The sequence below is a fragment of the Balaenoptera borealis genome, assembly GCF_965194805.1.
Source record: "Balaenoptera borealis genome assembly, chromosome: 2".
Taxonomy (NCBI): Eukaryota; Metazoa; Chordata; class Mammalia; order Artiodactyla; family Balaenopteridae; genus Balaenoptera; species Balaenoptera borealis.
Window position 1 is genome coordinate 116,830,242 of NC_138867.1, and position 20,720 is coordinate 116,850,961.

Below are 20,720 nucleotides of genomic sequence, written 5' to 3' on the forward strand. Positions count from 1 at the left end.
ACTTAAGTACTGTTTTTAACAACCCAGATATTTTTCAATAGGGAACTGATTAACTATTATAAACCATATAAAAATTCTATGTAGGAATTTAGAAGAAAAAATTAGATTTTTATGTGCTATTATCAAATGATGACCCAGATATATTAAGTGGAAAGGCAAGGTGTAGAATAATATAAATAGTATGATTACATTTATGAAAAAAGAAAATTAAATTATATACATAGCTATATATATGTATGATTAAATATCAGAAAGAATAGTAAAAATTGTTAAAAATAGAAATCAGAGACTAGAAACGGTCAGCTTTTTTAATTTTTATTTTTTATTGAAGTACAGTTGATTTACAATGTTTCAGGTTTACAGCAAGGTGATTCAGTTTCTTTTTCAGATTCTTTTCCATTATAGGTCAGTATAAGATACTGAATATAGTTCCCTGTGCTATATAGTAGGTCCTTGTTGTTTATCTATTTTATATATAATAGTGTGTATCTGTTAATCCCAAATTCCAAATTTATCCCTCCCCCCCACTTTCCCCCTTGATAACCATAAGTTTGTTTCCTATGTCTGCGAGTCTATTTCTGTTTTGTAAATAAATTCATTTGGATCATTATTTTAGATTCCACATATAAGTGGTATCACCTGATATTTCTCTTTCTCTATCTGACTTACTTCACTTAGTATGATAATCTGTAGATCCATCCATGTTGCCAAAAACGGCATTATTTCATTCTTTTATAGCTGAGTAATATTTCATTGTGTGTGTGTGTGTGTATATATATATATATATATATATATATATATATATATATATATATATATATATATATATATATATATATATATAAAATCTTCTTTATCCATTCCTCTGTTGATAGACATTTAGGTTGCTTCCATGTCTTGGCTATTGTAAGTAGTGCTGCTATGAACACTGGAGTGCATGTATCTTTTCAAATTAGAGTTTTCATCTTTTCCAGATGTATGCCCAGGAGTGGCATTACTGGATCATACGGTAGTTCTATTTGTAGTTTAAGAAACCTCCATACGTTCTCCATAATGGCTGCACCAATTTACATTCCCATCAACAGTGTAGGAGGGTTCCCTTTTCTCCACACCCTCTCCAGAATTTATTATCTGTAGGCTTTTTGATGATGGCCATTCTGACTGGTGTGAGGTGATACCTTATTGTGGTTTTGATTTGCATTTCTCTAATAATTAGCAATGTTGAGCATCTTTTCATGTGCCTTTGGCCATCTGTGTATCTTCTTTGGAGAAATGTCTATTTAGATCTTCTGCCCATTTTTTGATTGGGTTGTTTGTTTTTTATAATGAGCTGTATGAGCTGTTGGTATATTTTGGATTATTAATCCCTTGTCAGTCACATCATTTGCAAATATTTTCTCCCATTCTGTAGGTTGTCTTTTCATTTTGTTATGGTTTCCTTTGCTGTGCCAAGGCTTATAAGTTTGATTAGGTCCCATTTGTTTATTTTTGGTTTTGTTTCCATTACTCTAGGAGACGGATCCAAAAAAAATATTGCTGAGATATATGTCAAAGAGCATCCTGCCTATGTTTTCCTCTAGAAGTTTTATAGTGTCCAGTCTTACATTTAGGTCTTTGATCCATTTTGAGTTTACTTTTGTATATGGTGTTAGAGAATGTTCTAACTTCATTCTTTTACATGTAGCTATCCAGTTTTCCCAGCACCAATTATTGAAGAGACTGTCTTTTCTTCCCTGTATATTCTTGCCTTCTTTGTCGTAGACTAATTGACCATATGTGTGTGGAATTTTTCTGGGCTATCCTGTTCCATTGATCTATGTGTCTGTTTTTGTGCCAGTGCCATACAGTTTTGATTACTGTAGCTTTTCAGTATAGTCTGAAGTCAGGGAGCATGATTCCTCCAGCTCCATTCTTTCTCAAGATTGTTTCAGCTCTTCGGAGTCTTTTGTGCTTCTACACAAATTTAAAAAAATGTTTTGCTCCAGTTCTGTGAAAAATGCCATTGGCAATTTGATAGGGATTGCACTGAATCTATAGACTGCCTTGGGTAGTATGGTCATTTTAACAATATTGATTCTTCCAATCCACAAACACGGTATATCTTTGCATCTGTTTGTATGGTCATCAATTTCTTTCATCAGCGTCTTATAGTTTTCAGAGTGCAGGTCTTCTGCCTCCTTAGGTAGGTTTATTCCTAGATATTTTACCCTTTTTGATGCAATCGTAAATGGGATTGTTTCCTTAATTTCTCTTTCTGATATCTCATTGTTAGAGTACAGAAATGCAACAGATTTCTGTATATTAATTTTGTATTCAGCAACTTCACCAAATTCATTGATGAGTAGTTTTCTGGTGGTGCCTTTAGGATTTTCTATGTATAGTATCATGTCATCTGCAAACAGTGACAGTTTTACTTCTTCCTTTCCAATTTGGATTCCTTTTATTTCCTTTTCTTCTCTGATTGCTGTGGCTAGGACTTCCAAAACTATGTTGAATAAAAGTGTCAAGAGTGGGAATCCTTGTCTAGTTCCTGATCTTAGAGGAAATTCTTTCAGCTTTTTACCACTGAGTATGATGTTAGCTCTGGGTTTGTCATATATGGTCTTTATTATGCTGAGGTAGGCCCTCTATGCCCAGTTTCTGGAGAGTTTCTATCATAAATAGATGTTGAATGTTCTCAAAACCTTTTTCTGCATCTACTGGGATGATCATATGGTTTTTATTCTTCAATTTGTTAATGTGGTGTATCCCATTGATTGATTTGCAGATATTAAGAAATCCTCACATCCCTGGGATAAATCCCACTTGATTATCGTGTACAATCCTTTTAATACATTGTTGGAATTGATTTGCTAGTATTTTGTTGAGGATTTTTGCATCTATGTTCATCAGTGATATTGGCCTGTAATTTTCTGTTTTTCTGATATCTTTGCCTGGTTTTGTTATCGGGGTGATGGCGGCCTCACAGAATGAGTTTGGAAGTGATTCTTCCTCTGCAATTTTTTGGAACAGTTTCAGAAGGATAGGTGTTAACTCTTCTCTAAATGTTTGGTAGAATTCACCTGTAAAGCCATTTGATCCTGGACTTACATTTGTTGGGAATTTTTAAATTACTGATTCAATTCCAGTACTGGTAATTGGCTTGTTCATATATTTTCTGTTTCTTCGTGGTTCATTCCGTCTCGGGAGATTGCACCTTTCTAAGAATTTGTCCATTTCTTCTACATTGTCCATTTTATTGGCATATAGTTGCTCATAGCAGTCTTTTATGTTCCTTTGTATTTCTGTGCTGTCAGTTGTAACTTCTTTTTCATTTCTGATTTTATTGATTTGGGCCCTCTCCCTTTTTTTCCTAATGAGTTTCACTAAAGGTTTATCAGTTTTGTTTATATTTTAAAGAACCAGCTTTTAGTTTCATTGATCTTTTCTATCTTTTTTTAGTCTCTATTTCATTTCTGCTCTGATTTTTTTTTTTTTTTTTTTTTTTTGCTGTGTTGGGTCTTCATTGCTGCGTGAGGGCTTTCTCTAGTTGCAGTGAGCAGGGGCTACTCTTCGTTGCAGTGCGTGGGCTTCAGTATTTGTGGCTCGCAGGCTCCAGAGTGCAGGCTCAGTAGTTGTGGCACATGGGCTTAGTTGCTCCGCAGCATGTGGGATCTTCCCGGACCAGGGCTCGAACCCGTGTCCCCTGCATTGGCAGGCGGATTCTTAACCACTGTGCTGCCAGGGAAGTCCCTCTGATCTTTATGAGTTCTTTCCTTCTAATAACTTTGGGTCTTGTTTGTTCTTCTTTCTCTAGTTGCTTTAGGAGGAAAGGGTCAACTTTTATTTTTCACTTTATACCTTCCGTACTCTGCATTTTTAGAATTTTTGCCCTAAGCATCTACAACTTTTACTTTTTTAAATCTTTTGGCACTCACAGGTTTGTTTCAATTTTCTGGAAGTTTCAGTTGCATAGAACATCCCAAGTTCCTAAAAATACATTATGAATCAAAAGAATTAAATTATACTCAGGATAGTTTTAGTGCTGACTGTATTTTACAGTACTCTACTTCTCTAAAATTTGGTAATTCCTATAGCTTGGTAGAACTGGCCAGAATTCTAAGGGATTGGCAGGGGTCTCTTGGAATCTGGGCAGAGAAAAGAGATTTATGATCCAAACAACCTCCAGCCCCCAACCCAGGGTCAGTCTTTAAGCAGGTAGCTTCCTTATTGCCCATCTTCTCCTCTCTCTTTTCTGCAATTTTCCTCATCTGGCATTACGGGCCAGGAGCTGAGTCTCTGCTACTTGATACCTAATACGAAACTTCTACCCCATATGTTCTATACATGATGACAAATAAATCTCCCTTAAGTCCTATCAGGTCACTCTATACCCAGTACAGACCTGCAATGATTCCTTAACCCTATCATCTAAAACCTTACCCTGGCATTCAAAGCTCTTGGGGATTTGATCCTAACCAATCTTTCCAACTTTCTGTCTCCTGTTAAAATGACTTACTTGTATTTCCTATGCATGCCTCACATTTTAACCAATGTTAAGACACTTTGCCATGCTATTTGTCAAAGTGTGGTCTGTGGACCAACAGCATCAGCTTTATCTGGGAGCTTGTGAGAAAAGCATGATCTCAGGCCCCCACCCAGACCTACTCAATTAGAACCTGCATTTTAACGAGATTTTCAGGTGCTGCATATGCACATTAAATTTTGAGAACCACTGTAAAACTATTAAATGCTTTTCTTTTTTTTTATTAGCTTTTTTTTAAATTTTATTTATTTATTTTTGGCTGTGTTGGGTCTTCGTTGCTGTGCGCGGGCTTTTTCTAGTTGTGGCGAGCGGGGGTTACTCTTCCTTGCGGTGCGCAGGCTTCTCATTGTGGTGGCTTTTCTTGTTGCGGAGCACAGGCTCTAGGAGCAGGGGCTTCAGTAGTTGTGGCACGTGGGCTCAGCAGTTGTGGCTCATGGGCTCTAGAGCGCAGGCTCAGTAGTTGCGGCACACAGGCTTACTTGCTCTGCAGCATGTGGGATCTTCCTGTACCAGGGCTCGAACCCGTGTCCCCTGCGTTAGCAGGCAGATTCTTAACCACTGCGCCACCAGGGAAGCCCTTGAGTGCTTTTCTGTGGTGCTTGAGGGACTGTTATCATCATTATTTATTTCCCTGTAGAATATGTAAGCACCTAGAAAGCAAAGGGTTATCCAAAGTATGTGCCTAAGATATGCTGTCCAGCCCTCAGAAACAAAGGACTACACTGAGCAGATACTCACTAAATATCTATGGATTAACTAATTTGGTTTCAGATCTGCAGCTAAAAAAGTAACTAGAATCACCATCCTTCACTCTGCTGTCTGACAAACCAGACCCAACATAGACAACATATGCACACAAACACACAAGGACATACACACACAGGGTCTTTTATGAACAGGATTTTTCACAGGAGAGGAAACTGCAAAAGAAAGGGATGTTAAAGCCTGACATGAATATCAAAATTGTTTTGGGGGGCTTCCCTGGTGGCGCAGTGGTTGAGAATCTGCCTGCTAATGCAGGGGACACGGGTTCGAGCCCTGGTCTGGGAGGATCCCACATGCCGCGGAGCAACTAGGCCCGTGAGCCACAATTACTGAGCCTGTGCGTCTGGAGCCTGTGCTCCGCAGCAAGAGAGGCCGCGATAGTGAGAGGCCCGCGCACCGCGATGAAGAGTGGCCCCCACTTGCCGCAACTGGAGAAAGCCCTCGCACAGAAACAAAGACCCAACACAGCCATAAATAAATAAATAAATAAATAAATAAATAAATAAATAAAAATTAAAAAATAAAAATTATTTTGGGATCAACTAGACAGTCACTGTAAGTCCCCTTTAAACTAAAACTGAGGGGCTAGATTTACTTGATGGACTCCAAGGTCATATGGGGCTCTAAGAGTCCATGATTCTATGATTCCAAGGGACATCACTTTTGTACTGTCCCAGAAGCTACTGTAGGGACCAGGGACAGCCCTGAGATTAAGTCTGACGCTGCAAAGCCTGACTTCCTCTCTCAGTCCTCTCTAAACCCCAGCTTCTCTATTACCTCCTCGAAAAGCTCCTGCTCTACACATGTGTCTACTATCGTGACACTTCCATCTCCTGGCACTTCCAACTGCCCTTGCCTCCACGAGCTTGTCACTGTCACACTTCTCTCTCCTACTCTGTATTCAGTTTCTTGGTCTTTCACACAGTTCAACATTGCCAAGGTGACAATGAGCTAATTAAACTGTGCTAAAAGAAGGAAGTTAGGGAAGAAAGATGTCCTGATAAGCTGTCCTAATTACCCTTGCCCCCACCCCTTGTGTATTCTTTGGTAACTTTATTTTTTTTTAATTTATTTTTTATTGAAGTATAGTTGATTACAATGTTGTATTAATTACTGCAGTACAGCAAAGGACTCAGATGTACATATATATACCTTCTTTTTCATATTCTTTTCCATAATGGTGAATCGCAGGATATTGAATATAGATCCCTATGCTATACAGTAGGACCTTGTTTATCCATTTTAAATATACCAGTTTGCATCAGCTAATCCCAAACTCCAAATCCAACCCTCTCCCACCCCTCTCCCCCTTAGCAACCACCAGTCTATTCTGTATGTCCCTGATTCTGTTTCTGTTTCATAGATAGGTTCATTTGTGTCATATTTTAAATTCCACACATAAGTGATATAATATGGTATTTGTCTTTCTCTTTCTGACTTACTTCACTTAGTGTGATCATCTTTACTTGCATCCATGTTGCTGCAAATGGCATTATTTTGTTCCTTTTTATGGCTGAGTAGTATTCCACTGTATATGTGTACCTCATCTTCTTTATCCATTCGTCTGTCGATGGACATTTAGGTTGTTTCCATGTCTTGGCTATTATGAATAGTGCTGCTATGAGGACAGGGGTGCATGTATCTTTTTTAATTATACTTTTGGGCTTCCCTGGTGGTGCAGTGGTTAAGAATCCGCCTGCCAGCGCAAGGGACACGGGTTCAATCCCTGGTCTGGGAAGATCTCACATGCTGTGGAGCAACTAAGCCTGTGCACCACAACTACTGAGCCTGCACTCTAGAGCCCTCAAGCCACAACTACTGAAGCCCGTGTGCCTAGAGCCTGTGCTCTGCAACAAGAGAAGCCACTGCAATGAGAAGCCCATGCACCACAACAAAGAGTAGCCCCCACTCGCCACAATCAGAGAAAAGCCTGCGCACAGCAACAAAGACCAATTGCAGCCAAAAATAAAATAAATAAAAATAAAAATTATAGTTTTGTCTGGAAATATGCCCAGGAGTGGGATTGCTGGAGCATATGGTAATTCTATTTTCAGTTTTCTGAGGAACCTCCATACTGTTTTCCACAGTGGCTGCACCAATTTACATTCCAACAGTGTAGGAGGGTTCCCTCTTCTCCACACCCTCTCCAGCATTTATTATTTGTACTTTTTAATGATGGCCATTCTGACCTGCATGAGGTGGTACCTCATTGTAGTTTTGATTTGCATTTCTCTAATAATTAGCAATGTTGAGTATCTTTTCATGTGCCTATTGGCCATCTGTATTTCTTCTTTGGAGAAATGTCTCTTTAAGTCTTCTGCCCATTTTTCGATCGGGTTGCTTGTTTTTTTGTTGTCGAGTTGTATGAGCTGTTAGTATATTTTGGAAATTAAGCCCTGTCAGTCGCATTGTTTGCAAATATTTTTGGTAACTTTCTTGAGAGAACTGAAGTGGGGTATCATTACACCATATTCTGTAGTGAGGGGGGCTGGACCTAGTAAGAATTTGCCCTTTGGGACTCAATATTTTTATTTACTGAACACATTTTCAGTTCTGCCTCTCCCAAGCTCTCTGATATGGGTCTTTGGAGCTTTAACCCAAAGCTATTTCATATCCCCAAAATGGGATCAATATAGTCACCACACATCTCTCTCACACTTTGCAAACAGCTTTTTACACACTGTCCAGTTTGATTTAGCTCAACACCACATCTAATTTCTTACACATCTAAGCAATAAACAGAGACCACTGTCAGAATTAAGTTTCTGACCCAGTGTCCTGTATATGAGAAGATTATTAATGGACATCTCTGTTCGTATCCTTATAAGGTCCCTCCTAAACCCAAAGCTTTAGAGCTACAGTAAGCAAGACAGTGGGGTATTAGAAGAGGGATAGAAACACAGAACAGAAGACAGAATCAAGAAATAGATCCATACAAGAGTAACTAACTGAATTTTGACAAAGGCTAGGCTTTTCATTGGAATTTAGATCCCCTTTCCTCCTATTTCCTAAGGAGTACACAGGTCAAGAAGTATATTTCTTATAGTAGAGGTTAAAAGCCCTCTGCTCTAGATATGGACTGTGCAGATATTATTCCTGGCTTCACCACTTACCAGCTATGTGTGTTTGGGCAATTTGTATAACCTCTCTAAGCTTATGTTTCCTTATTTGTAAAATGAGAACAATAATATCTCTGTATCTTGGGGGTTTTATGGGAGTGAATGAGATAATGCATACAAAGTGGTTAGTACAGTGCTGGTGATTAACCTCATTTAAGTTTTTAAAATCAAGCTCAGAGAGGATTGTTATACGTGATCTTTCTTTTTTTTTTTTTTTTAATTTGCGAAGCCTGCTTAATGCTACAGATTCCCCTCTCTAGGACTCTGCTAGTTACACATAGCTCTAGCACATGCCACTGTCCATGTGCTGGGTAACCTGACTCCCAGCTAATGACAGTATGTGGTCTTAGCTGTCCTTGTGCACATAGCATTCCTCTTCGCAATAACTCTGTATGTGTGTGAGGAGGACAAACAGAAATGGAACAGCCTCTATTAAAAATTGAGCATGACCTTATAACATAAAAACTTATGTACTTAAGCCAGTAGCATCAGAAAGGACAAACATCCTCTTTCTATTTTAGGCTAAATATCAAAGGAAATAAAAATTCTAGGGTTAAATATCAGTCTCTTCTGGACTTAGCAGGATGTGAAAGACATTAGAAGGAATCTAATCTCCCCCACCTCTAAGATGACTTGACAACTGGCTTGTCTGCTTCAGAGTGTCACCACTGGAGAGGGTGTCATTTGTGTTAAAATAATGGCTCTTCCTGTTTAAAGACAAAGGCAGGACTGGAATGTCTTCATGGAGAAATCTGTGTCTTTGTCTGAAACAGTCTATCAGAGGATTGGTATAAAACAAGTCAGTACTGATGTGGCCTTGAGGGTGTGATAACTTTGGAGGGCTACGTCTAAAGGAAGAAAACACTATAAAGTGTGTGCAAGAAAGGGTTGCGGGGCTGAAGAGAGTCTGCAAAATACAAACTTTGTCAACTTGCCTAAAGTTGGATTGAAAGTTGCTGACTGTTTCCAAGACAGTAAGACTCTTAACTCTAGGCAATTTTTCTCCTAACATCTCTGACCAGCAGTCACTGGGGGTGCTAGAAAATGAGACCAGAAGTGTTGCAGATTATTCTCCTGGAGTCTAGGTCTCTGCCACCACTGCTCCTTTGTCCCAGAGCTGGTTCAGTTTCAGTATTTTATCCTCAAATAAGAAAAAAAAAATCTTAAGCCCAATCTTTCACTAAACTTGAAAGTTCTCTAACAAAACAAAGTACAAAGTGGTTTGCCATATAATTCAAACCAAACATCTGTTTATCTTAGTATTTGAGGCCTAAGGTCTGAATTTATTGTATAGAAGGACTCTACAAACTGAGTCTTTTAAAACTAGTTCCTGTACTGCCATAAATGAGGGTCCAAGAAATAACAACAAAACAAAGTGGGGAAAGTTTTTCTTTAAAAGAGAGAGAGATTCTTAGAACACTTGCTCTTAGAGCCCTAAGCCTGCATGTAAGAAATCCAATTACCCTGAGGTCACCATGCTGTGAAAAGCCCAAGCCATATAGAAAGGCCCTGGAGGAAGAGACATCACATGGAAAGAGAGAGAGAGAGAGGCCAAGCAGCACCAACATGCCGCACTTGTGAGTGAAGAAACCATCTTGGATAATTGCACTCTCTAGGCCCAGCTGCCCCAGTTGAAAACACATGGATCGGAAATGAACTGCCCAGCTAATGCTTCTTGAATTCCTGACCTAAAACATCAAGTAACGGTAGAAAGATCATATGCCCCAAAGAGCCCCTCAGTGAGCAAGAGTTTCAAGATATGTCCCAGTTGTTTCCAAGCCAACTAGGATCTTAGCATCAGGGGGAGGAAGTAGTGACATTCCTAACTCATGATCAGGCATCATATCCTTTGATGGAGAAGCAGTCTGAGAAAGGTCATGAACAATGTGGACCTTGACAATAGGAAAACAAGTATGGTATAGGTTCAGCCACAGAGATATCCAAATAGAAATCTGTATGCTAGTTAGAGTGTAATAGTTATCCTTTAAAACAGCTTTATATCAAAACACCGTTTAGCTACTGGAGAAACCATGAGAACCAGGACAGTGAGTATTTAACATGGAAAGACATAATTGATAATCTCCTTGGCACTGTATTAAATCAAGAAATTTGACTAAACATTAGGAAGAGGCAAAACATTGAATGTAATTAAGTAAAATTTCTAGTCATCTAGAAAATAGCAACCCACCCTTGACATTACTTTAACTGTGCTGAAAATAAAAAGAAGTGGTTTCTTTTTCTAAAAAGCAAGAGAGAGAGAATTCCCTGGCAGTCCAGTGGTTAGGACTCGGCGCTTTCACTGCCACGGCCCAGGTTCAATCCCTGATTGGGGAACTAATATCCTGCAAGCCACATGGCATGGCCAAAATAAATAAGTAGATAAATAAATATAAATAAATAAATAAATAAAAAGCAATAGAGAGAGAACAAAAGACAGAGAAACGTGATCAAACGTGAAGGCAGTATGGTAAATATGATCAAGAGATCTGGAAAAATAAAGACCTACTGTTGCTGGGAAATGGTCTAGATAAACAGGGGAAGAAATGATAAGGTGCATTTTTAGAATTTCCTGTGTACCAAAACGTCCTTAAGAACTTTTCAAAACCATCAGCAAATTATTCAGTCTACCCTCAGAATGGGAGAAAATATTTGCAAAGGAAGCAACGGACAAAGGATTAATCTCCAAAATATACAAGCAGCTCATACAGCTCAATATCAAAAAAAAACAAACAACCCAATCCAAAAATGAGCAGAAGACCTAAATAGACATTTCTGCAAAGAAGATATACAGATGGCCAACAAACACATGAAAGGATGCTCAACATCACTAATCATTAGAGAAATGCAAATCAAAACCACAATGAGGTATCACCTCACACCGGTCAGCATGGCCATCATCAAAAAATCTACAAACAATAAATGCTGGAGAGGGTGTGGAGGAAAGGGAACCCTCTTGCACTGTTGGTGGGAATGTAAATTGATACAGCCACTATGGAGAACAGTATGGAGGTTCCTTAAAAAACTAAAAATAGAACTACCATATGACCCAGCAATTCCGCTACTGGGCATATACCCTGAGAAAACCATAATTCAAAAAGAGACATGTACCACAATGTTTATTGAAGCCCTATTTACAATAGCCAGGACATGGAAGCAACCTAAGTGTCCATCGACAGATGATGGATAAAGAAGATGTGGCATGTATATACAATGGAATATTACTCAGCCATAAAAAGAAATGAAACTGAGTTATTTGTAGTGAAGTGGATGGACCTAGAGTTTGTCATACAGAGTAAAGTAAGTCAGAAGAGAAAAACAAATACCGTATGCTAACATATATATATGGAATCTAAAAAAAAAAATGGTTCTGATGAACCTAGGGGCAGGACAGGAATAAAGACACCGATGTAGAGAATGGACTTGAGGACACGGGGCGGGGGGAGGGGAAGCTGGGACGAAGTGAAAGAGTAGCACTGACATATATACACTACCAAATGTAAAATAGATAGCTAGTGGGAAGCAGGTGCATAGCGCAGGGAGATCAGCTCTGTGCTTTGTGACCACCTAGAGGGGTGGGACAGGGAGGGTGGGAGGGAGATGCAAGAGGGAGGGGACATGGGGATTATATCTATACATACAGCTGATTCACCTTATTATAGAGCAGAAACTAATACAACATTGTAAAGCAAGTATACGCCAAAAAAGACGTTAAAAATAAATAAATAAATAAATAAGAGTGATGGAAAACATCAAACATACACACAATTCACAACTCCTTTTCTGACTTAACTCATGTACCTCCATCCTCAACTGTTTTTCCTCTCTCCTTATGTTCTGTTAGGAATACTATAAAATGAAAAATAAATGTCTTCCACAATATCTGTTGCTTTGTGGACACTTCATATTAATTATCTTTCTGTGAATAAAGGTAACTTACTATGGCATTTATTATCAAATAGGAGATAAATATTTAAAATACATACTAAGTCATAAAATAGGCAAACAAAAAAAAATTGGAAAAGCAAACTCATCCATCAAATCAAATAACTTAAGTAACATTTAAAAAGAATGCACCAGGGACTTCCCTCGTAGTGCAGTGGTTAAGAATCCGCCTGCCAATGCAGGGGACATGGGGTCTATCCCTGGTCCGGGAAGATCCCACATGCCGCAGAGCAACTAAGTCAGTGCGCCACAACTACTGAGCCTGTGCTCTAGAGCCCACGAGCCATAACTACTGAGCCCACGTGCCACAACTACTGAAGCCCATGTGCCTAGAGCCCGTGCTCCACAACAAGAGAAGCCACCACAATGAGAAGCCCGTGCACCGCAACGAAGAGTAGCCCCCGCTCCATGCAACTAGAGAAAGCCCACGCACAGCAACAAAGACCCAATGCAGCCAAAAATAAATAAATAAATTTATAAAAGTAAAAAACTAAAATTAAAAATAAAAAGAATGCACCAAATTTAGCTTATTGTGTGAATTTTCACTAAGTATTCTAAGGTGACATTTTGAAACATCTGAAATACTGTATGTTGCTAACCTGCCTTACCTCGCTCTCTTTCCCCAATTTTTGCCTAATATAGCTACTATCTGAGTCTTCTGTTGTTCACTTTTAAATAGACCTGATGTTCTATTTCTCAGACCACTGAACCTACATTACATTCATGAAGCTGGTATAACTCTGCAGACATCCTATTCAGGCAGTGTTATAAGGGCCTCACCATTGTTCATGATCTCTATGTATCTTGTCATCTTTCCAGGGTAAGACTGCCAAGGTCTTAGACTCTTCATTTGGTGGAGTCTAATTCTGTTCTCTCTTCAAAGAGCTAGGGTTACACTCAGCAAAGGTTACCATTTACGTGAGACATGAAGCCTGCTAGCGTAACTCATCACCAAAGTAAAATCCCTAGCTATTTTTTCTCTCAAGGACATCCCCAGTGCTACCTAAAGTCAAGAAGGAACGCTTCAGGACAGGTCACATGTAGGGCCTACACATATTCTGAATCCACATTTTCATTTTGGTACTCTAGAGGGTGGTATTATTTCATAGCAGTCAAGCAAAAGGGTTTTTTCTTTCTGAAAACCTCCTTTTCTATCCTCTAGAGGGAAATACATGAGAACCAAATGTAATGACTGCAGTGGCTTTAGCAAGAGAAGTCAATATTTAAGAGTGAGCTTTTTAAAGAAATATTCCTTTTCTGGAAGGAAGAGGGATGTTCTCATGTTTGGTTTGGTTTTATCACTAACCCAAATGAGTTCTGAAAGATTTGTTTTCATAAATAAATCACACTTTAAACTGTTTAAGTAATTTCTAAAGCACAGCTCATTTTTCAAACCTCTGCATTCTGGAGTGGCAGTTTAAGCCACAGACCTAAGTGTTGACTGGTTTTGCCTTTAGTGCCAATGTTCATCTTTCTTTCCCTTATGCTCTGATGGAATTTCATCTACTCCCGTAATTATGAAAATCAGAGATTTTAAAGCAGGATCAAATATTTTAAATATTTAAAAAGAAACCTTCTCACTTCTCATTAGATATAACTGAGACTCTAAAGGGTCTTGCCCAAGTCATGTAACTAATTAATGATAGATCTAGAATCAAAATCTAGATTTCCTCAGTCATGAATTAGTACTCTCTCTCCCATACTATCTGGCCTCTCTATATTTTTATCCATTTCTGTATCATCTTCAGACATAGACTATTCAACTCATGCTAACCAGTGGCATATCCCAAAGTAAGATTCAGGACATTTCCTGGTTCTATTAGTTATCACTGTCTCCTTTCATTGGCTGGATGATCATGGACAGAACATGGGAAATCCTGCCTGGCCTGTTCACCCCACTGATTAAATGACAACATGGGCTCTCTGGTGCCTTGCACATAAAGTTTGATTGTTCATGCTTAGAACAGGAAGCATCTGGAATGTTAGGGGGCCTTACCTTCATAAGAACTGGATTTTCTCTTTTTTTTCTCATTAGCCTGGGGGCATAGGACAATTTCAAGGTGGACAAAAACCTGAATCTCATCCACCACTGAAACTATTCTGCTGATGTTTTCTAGCTTCTCCTTCAAGATGTGCCAAGGAGCTTAAAGGAAATTCTAGCCTCTTGAACCAACTGACCTTAATATTTATTTATAACGTAGGTTTCTTCCAAGATGTTCCAAATGTTTCATATACACTTTTACTTAATTCTGCTCTTCCCGTAAGGGGAAGAATTTCATTTTTATTTTCCTGCCACAGCCAGAGTTTCCCTGCTGTTTATAGGTTTTCTTTCCGGGGTCTGATACTTAAAGGTTAGAATCTCTAGAAGCCACAAACATTCTCAACTGATGTCTCAGCCAATATTGCTAACAAATTCATTCATTCAACCAATATTTATTGAGTATCTCCTATGTGCCTGGCACTATTCTAGGCACTAGGGATACAAGAGTAAACAAAACAGACTATGTCTCTGCCCTCAAGGAGCTAATATACAAAGTAAAAAGACTGTTCCCTTACCCAGTGAATTCAGAACCGTAAAAATGCTCTATCCTGATAAAAGAAAAAATCACTACAGTTTTAACTACTCAGACTAATATCTGCAGTTTTACATTTATCTGGTAATATAGAGTCAATTTGCTAGAGGCCCATATGGATTGCACTAGAAAACAGGAGATTTTGATTCTAATTCTGACTCTTCTACCAACAGACCGCATGACCTTGAGCAAATACATAACCTCTATGACCCTTAGAGTTTGGTTCTCTGAAGATGGTAGACAAGATTTCCCATGTCTTCTCTTGGTCTGCAATTCTTTTTTGAATTTTTTTAAATATTTTTATTTATTTATTTGGCCACGCCGGGTCTTAGTTGCAGCATGCGGGATCTTCATTGCCATGTGTGGGATCTTCCTTGTGGCATGCGGGATCTTTAGTTGCAGCATGCAAACTCTTAGTTGCGGCATGTAGGATCTAGTTCCCTGACCAGGGATCGAACACAGGCCCCCTGCATTGGGAGCACGGAGTCTTAGCCACTGGACCACCAGGGAAGTCCCTGCAATTCTGTGATTGCTTAACTTCACCTAAGATGGCTGGTGTGGTGTGAGGACTTACTTCCAAGGTTAGAAGAGGAGGAATCTTTCTTTTCTTTTTTTTTAATTGATTTTTTTCATTGGAGTATAGTTGATTTACAGTGTTGTATTAGTTTCTGCTGTACAGCAAAGTGAATCAGTTATACATATACATATATCCACTCTTTTTTATATTCTATTCCCATATAGGTCATTACAGAGTACTGAATAGAGTTCCCTGTGCTGCACAGTAGGTTCTTATTAGTTATCTATTTTATATACAGTAGCATGTATAGGTCAATCCCAATCTCCCAATTTATCCCTCCCCCACCTTTCCCCCTTGGTAACCACAAGTTTGTATTCAACATCTGTGACTCAATTTCTGTTTTGTAAATAGGTTCATTTGTACCTTTTTCTAGATTCCACATATAAGTGATATCATATGATATCTGTCTTTGTCTGACTTAATTCACTCAGTATGACAATGTCTAGGTCCATTCATGTCGCTGCATGAATGAAATAATGGCATTATTTCATCCTTTTTTATGGCTGAGTAATATTCCATAGTATATGGAATATACCACATCTTCTTTATCCATTTCTCCATCAATGGACATTTAGGTTGATTCCATGTCCTGGCTGTTGTAAATAATGCTGCAATGAACACTGGGGTGCATGTAGCTTTTCAAATTATGGTTTTCTCTGGATATATGCCCAGGAGTGGGATTGCTGGATCATATGGTAGCTCTATTTTTAGTTTTTTAAGGAATCTACATACTGTTCTCCATAGCAGCTGTACCAATTTACATTCCCACTAATGGTGTAGGAGGGTTCCCTTTTCTAGAAGAGGAGGAATCTTTCCATATCAACTGTTATTATTTGTGGGATGGGGTTGAGGGAAATGGCACAAACCAACACATACCTCCTAGGACAACTCTTCACAGCATCTCCTTATGCAATAATCTATAAAATCAATCAGCTCCACGCCTACTATCTGGACTAGATACTTTGGGGATGGGAAACATACGAAAAGACCCCTGATCTTAAGGAACTTCCAGATGAAAGTATGCAATAGTAAATAATTAAAAACATAAGTGTATTATAAGGAGTTCCCTGGTGGCCAAGTGGTTAGGATTCCGGGCTTTCACTGCCATGGCCCAGGTTCAATCCCTGGTTGGGGAACTGAGATACCGCAAGCCACACAGTGCAGCCCCCCAAAAAAAGGTGTATTATAAGCGTTGTAAGTTCACAAGGAAGAAAAATCAAAGACAGCTAGATTAGAAACCTCTGAGGAAAGGTGGAACTTCCCCTGGATCTACATATAACAATCACCATCACAATAATAACAGCAGCTAACATTTACTGAGTGATTGATATGTGGCACAAATATGAGTTAAGTGCTTTTGTAGGCTATCTCATTTAATCCTCAAAACAACCCTAGAAATAAACACTATTATTGTGCCTGTTTTACAGATTGGGAAATTGAGGCTTAGAGGGAAACCTAATATACCTAATAAATCGCAAATCCAGGCAATCTGATCCCAGAGCATTCCATGCCATTGAATGGTTATGGAATGCTTTCCCCACATGAGATAAAGAGAAAAGCACAGTACTGGCACACCAGTTAGTGTTCCATGAATGTTACTTCGTTTTTCTACCCATCCCCCACCACTATTCACCGGCTAACTCCCATCCCCAACTCACACACATACACACTTTGTCTTTTCCAATTTTAACATTCTTCAAAACCGAAGGTCCACCCTGGGCAGGAAGTTTTCCTATGCTGGTCAAGCTTCTGTCTCCTTTGAAGTCATAGCACTTATTTCCAACAGCCTGTGGGGTGATTACATGCTGTCTTGTGATGTCACTGGCACTATTTAATGTCTTATGACTTTAGTGTTTCTGATGTCTTATGGTATTACTAAGATAGTACTTATATTATTATTATCATGCATTTTTTGCATTAGTGAGCTTTTCATATACTTTCATTGTACCAGCTAACTCTAAACTCCCTTGTGTTGCTCCTGGGGTCTTGGCATAGGAGACATCAGGAAGTATTCACTAATTCAAAAGTTTGAGGTGTTTGTGAAGTTTTCATTCATTACAAAAATGATCCAAGTCAAAGAAATACAGCTAACACTTCATGGTTTGATTCTACTCTGTTTAGAGAGTCCATAGTTATAAACCCTTTTTGTGCCCAATTTTGGACACAGATTACAAAGGTAATCTGTGCATGTTTGCAATCCCTTTAGCTCACAGAACTAAAGCTATCTTCTTCTGAACTACCAAAGAAAAATTCTATCTGTTCTTTGAAAATTAAAAAACAACCAACTAACCCTTTTTAAAAAAGCAGTTCCAGTTCACAGATTTTTTTTTTTTTAATATTTATTTATTTATTTATTTTGGCTGTTGCCAAGTCTTAGTTGCAGCACACGGGATCTTCGTTGTGGCATGCAGGATCTAGTTCTCCGACCAGGGATCGAACCCAGGCTCCCTGCATTGGGAGCGTGGAGTCTTACCCACTGGACCACCAGGGAAGTCTCCACAGATTTATTTTAATCTTACAAATGTATTATAAAATACTGTATGCTTAGAAAGGAGTAAACATAATATATAGGTAAAATTTAAATAATAATAAGATGTACACTCTGTAGCCATTATCCACCACAGGAAATAAAACATGTAATAGTAAATCTTTTATATCACCAAAATTTTAGTCTAAAGCAAACTAAGTCCAAAATGGTTATAAGAGGACTTCCCTGGCGGTCCAGTGGTTAAGACTCCGCACTTCCAATGCAGGGGGCACGGGTTCAATCCCTGGTCAGGGAACTAAGATCCCACATGCCGCGCAGCGTGGCCAATAAATAAATAAATAAATAAATAAATAAATTTTAAAAACAGTTATAAAGCTTCGAGATGATAAAGGGGTTTTTAAAGATTAAAAAAAGTCACCAACTATTACGGGATTATACATTGAGATTAGAAGGAGATTAGATAAATCTAGTCCTAATGACAGTATCAAATACAAGACTTTTTAAGTTGGAACTACTTTATTTTCATTGACTACATAGCCTGGATTTTTGGAATAGTTACAACTTCATTCTATTTCCATAAATCAATGGCTTTCTGGAAATTACAGTATTCTGTTATTCAAACTAGTCTACATCTGCCAAGCTACCTCTTCTATCTGGAAATAAAAGTTCTTTGTGGGGTCATGTGATCTAAATGTTGGTTTGGGTAAATAAATCAGCATATATAAAATGAAAAAAAAAAAAGCATCAGGTTACAGATTTAGGAAATCCTGACTCTAGTCTCTGCTGAATTATTGGCTTTCATGAAGTGAGCACTAGACTTTCAAGTAGCTAATACAGAAGGAAATACAACCAATATTAAGATCCATGGTATCTATGAGGAAAAACGAAACCAGTAGCACAGGAGAAGCCCAATTATTCCTGATTCTAAGAACTGAGATATATTTCTCTATTAAAGCATCAAAGAGATAATATGAACATTGACATCCCTTCCTTATAGTAAGCACAGCAATGTGTTTCAATGGGTTTCTTTTTTTTTAATTGAGTTATAGGTGATGTAGAATATTATATAAGTTATAGGTGTAAAATATAGTGACTCACAATTTTTAAAGGTTATACTCCATTTATAGTTATTGCAAAACACTGGGTATATTCCCCGTATTGTACAATATATACTTGTAGTTTATTTTATACATAACAGTTTGTATCTCTTAATCCCCTATTCCTATATTGCCTCTCCCCCCTTCCTCTCCTCACTGGTAACCACTAGTTTGTTCTCTACATCTGTGAGTTTGCTTCTTTTTTGTTATATTCACTAGTTTGTCGTAATTTTTAAATTCCACATATAAGTGATATCATACAGTATTTGTCTTTCTCTGACTTATTTCACTTAGCATAATATCCTCCAAGTCCATCCATGTTGTTGCAAATGGCAAAATTTCATTCCTTTTTATGGCTGAGTAGTATTTCATATACATATATATATACACACCATATCTTCATTATCCATTCATCTATTATGGACACTTTGGTTGCTTCCATATCTTGGTAACTATAAATAATGCTGCTGTGAACACTGGGTTGCATGTATCTTTTCGAATTAGTGTTTTTATTTTTTCCAAATACATATCCAGCAGTGGAATTCCTGGGTCATATGGTAGTTCTATTTTTAGTTTTTTTGAGGAATTTCCATACTATTTTCCATAGTGTCTGCACCAATTCACATTCCCACCAACAGGGTATAAAGGTTTCCTTTTCTCCACATCCTCGCCAACATTTGTTGTTTGTGTTCTTTTTGATGATAGCCATTCTGACAGGTGTGAGGTGATATCTCATTGTGGTTTTGATTTGCATTTCCCTGATGATTAGCAATGTTGAGCATCTTTTCATATGCCTGTTGGCCGTCTGCGTTTCCTCTTTGGAAAAGTATCTATTCAGATCTTCTGCCCATTTTTTAATCAAGTTGTTTTTTTGATGTTGAGTTGTATGAGCTGTTTATATATTTTGGATATTAACCCCTTATCGGTCATATCATTTGCAAATATTTTCTCCCATTCAGTAGGTTGTCTTTTCGTTTCTTCAACGGCTTCCTGGGCTGTGCAAAAGCTTTTAAGTTTAATTAGGTTCAATGGATTTCTTATAACAAATATGCTGAAGACTTGAAATCAAAATGCAAATTCAGAGACACTAACATATGCCCTCTGAAATGATGTTTTTGGGAAATAACTCAGCACTTCTTTTGGGTGCAAGCATCATAACTCCGTAAAGGTAAACATCTGGAATTTTTACACTGCAAACATTAAAGAAGTTCCATCCTTAGTCAAGAATTCAGATGTTCTGGATTGATCTGCCGTTTGTAATTAATTTGCTGGTCCTAGTGTGAATACAATATACTTGAACTAAATTTCATTAAATTTCCATCAGATTTAGATAGAATTTCGTTTTTCTCTTTCTTTTAGGTAAGTACCCAGAGAAGTAAGAAAACATTTTCTCTCTGGGATTATGCTTGGAATATGCAACAGAAATGTCAGAGTAAGTACAAAATGTGAATGTGCATTTGTTGCATATGAATATAGGGAGAATTCTACTTTTAAAAAAATATACCAATTATCAACTTCCCGAAGTGCAAAGTGATTATTTGCTTTATAAGTTATTTCTTCTGCACAGTTTAAGTGTTTAGTGACAGCCCACTGATTACGGGACTAAGACAAAGGAAATTTAAAGCAAAACTACT

At 38.1% G+C, this 20,720-nt stretch overlaps 1 protein-coding gene across 2 annotated transcripts in view; it reads left to right on the forward strand.

Moving 5' to 3' along the window:
• LOC309623142 (palladin-like) overlaps positions 1-20,720 on the forward strand; it is a 43,003-nt gene that overhangs the window by 17,039 nt on the left and 5,244 nt on the right. For both annotated transcript variants that reach the window (XM_082379692.1, XM_082379693.1), the window contains exon 2: positions 20,446-20,518. In XM_082379692.1, the coding sequence (XP_082235818.1) occupies positions 20,511-20,518 (8 nt within the window). In that variant the 5' untranslated portion in view covers positions 20,446-20,510. The remainder of the gene's footprint in view (positions 1-20,445; positions 20,519-20,720) is intronic.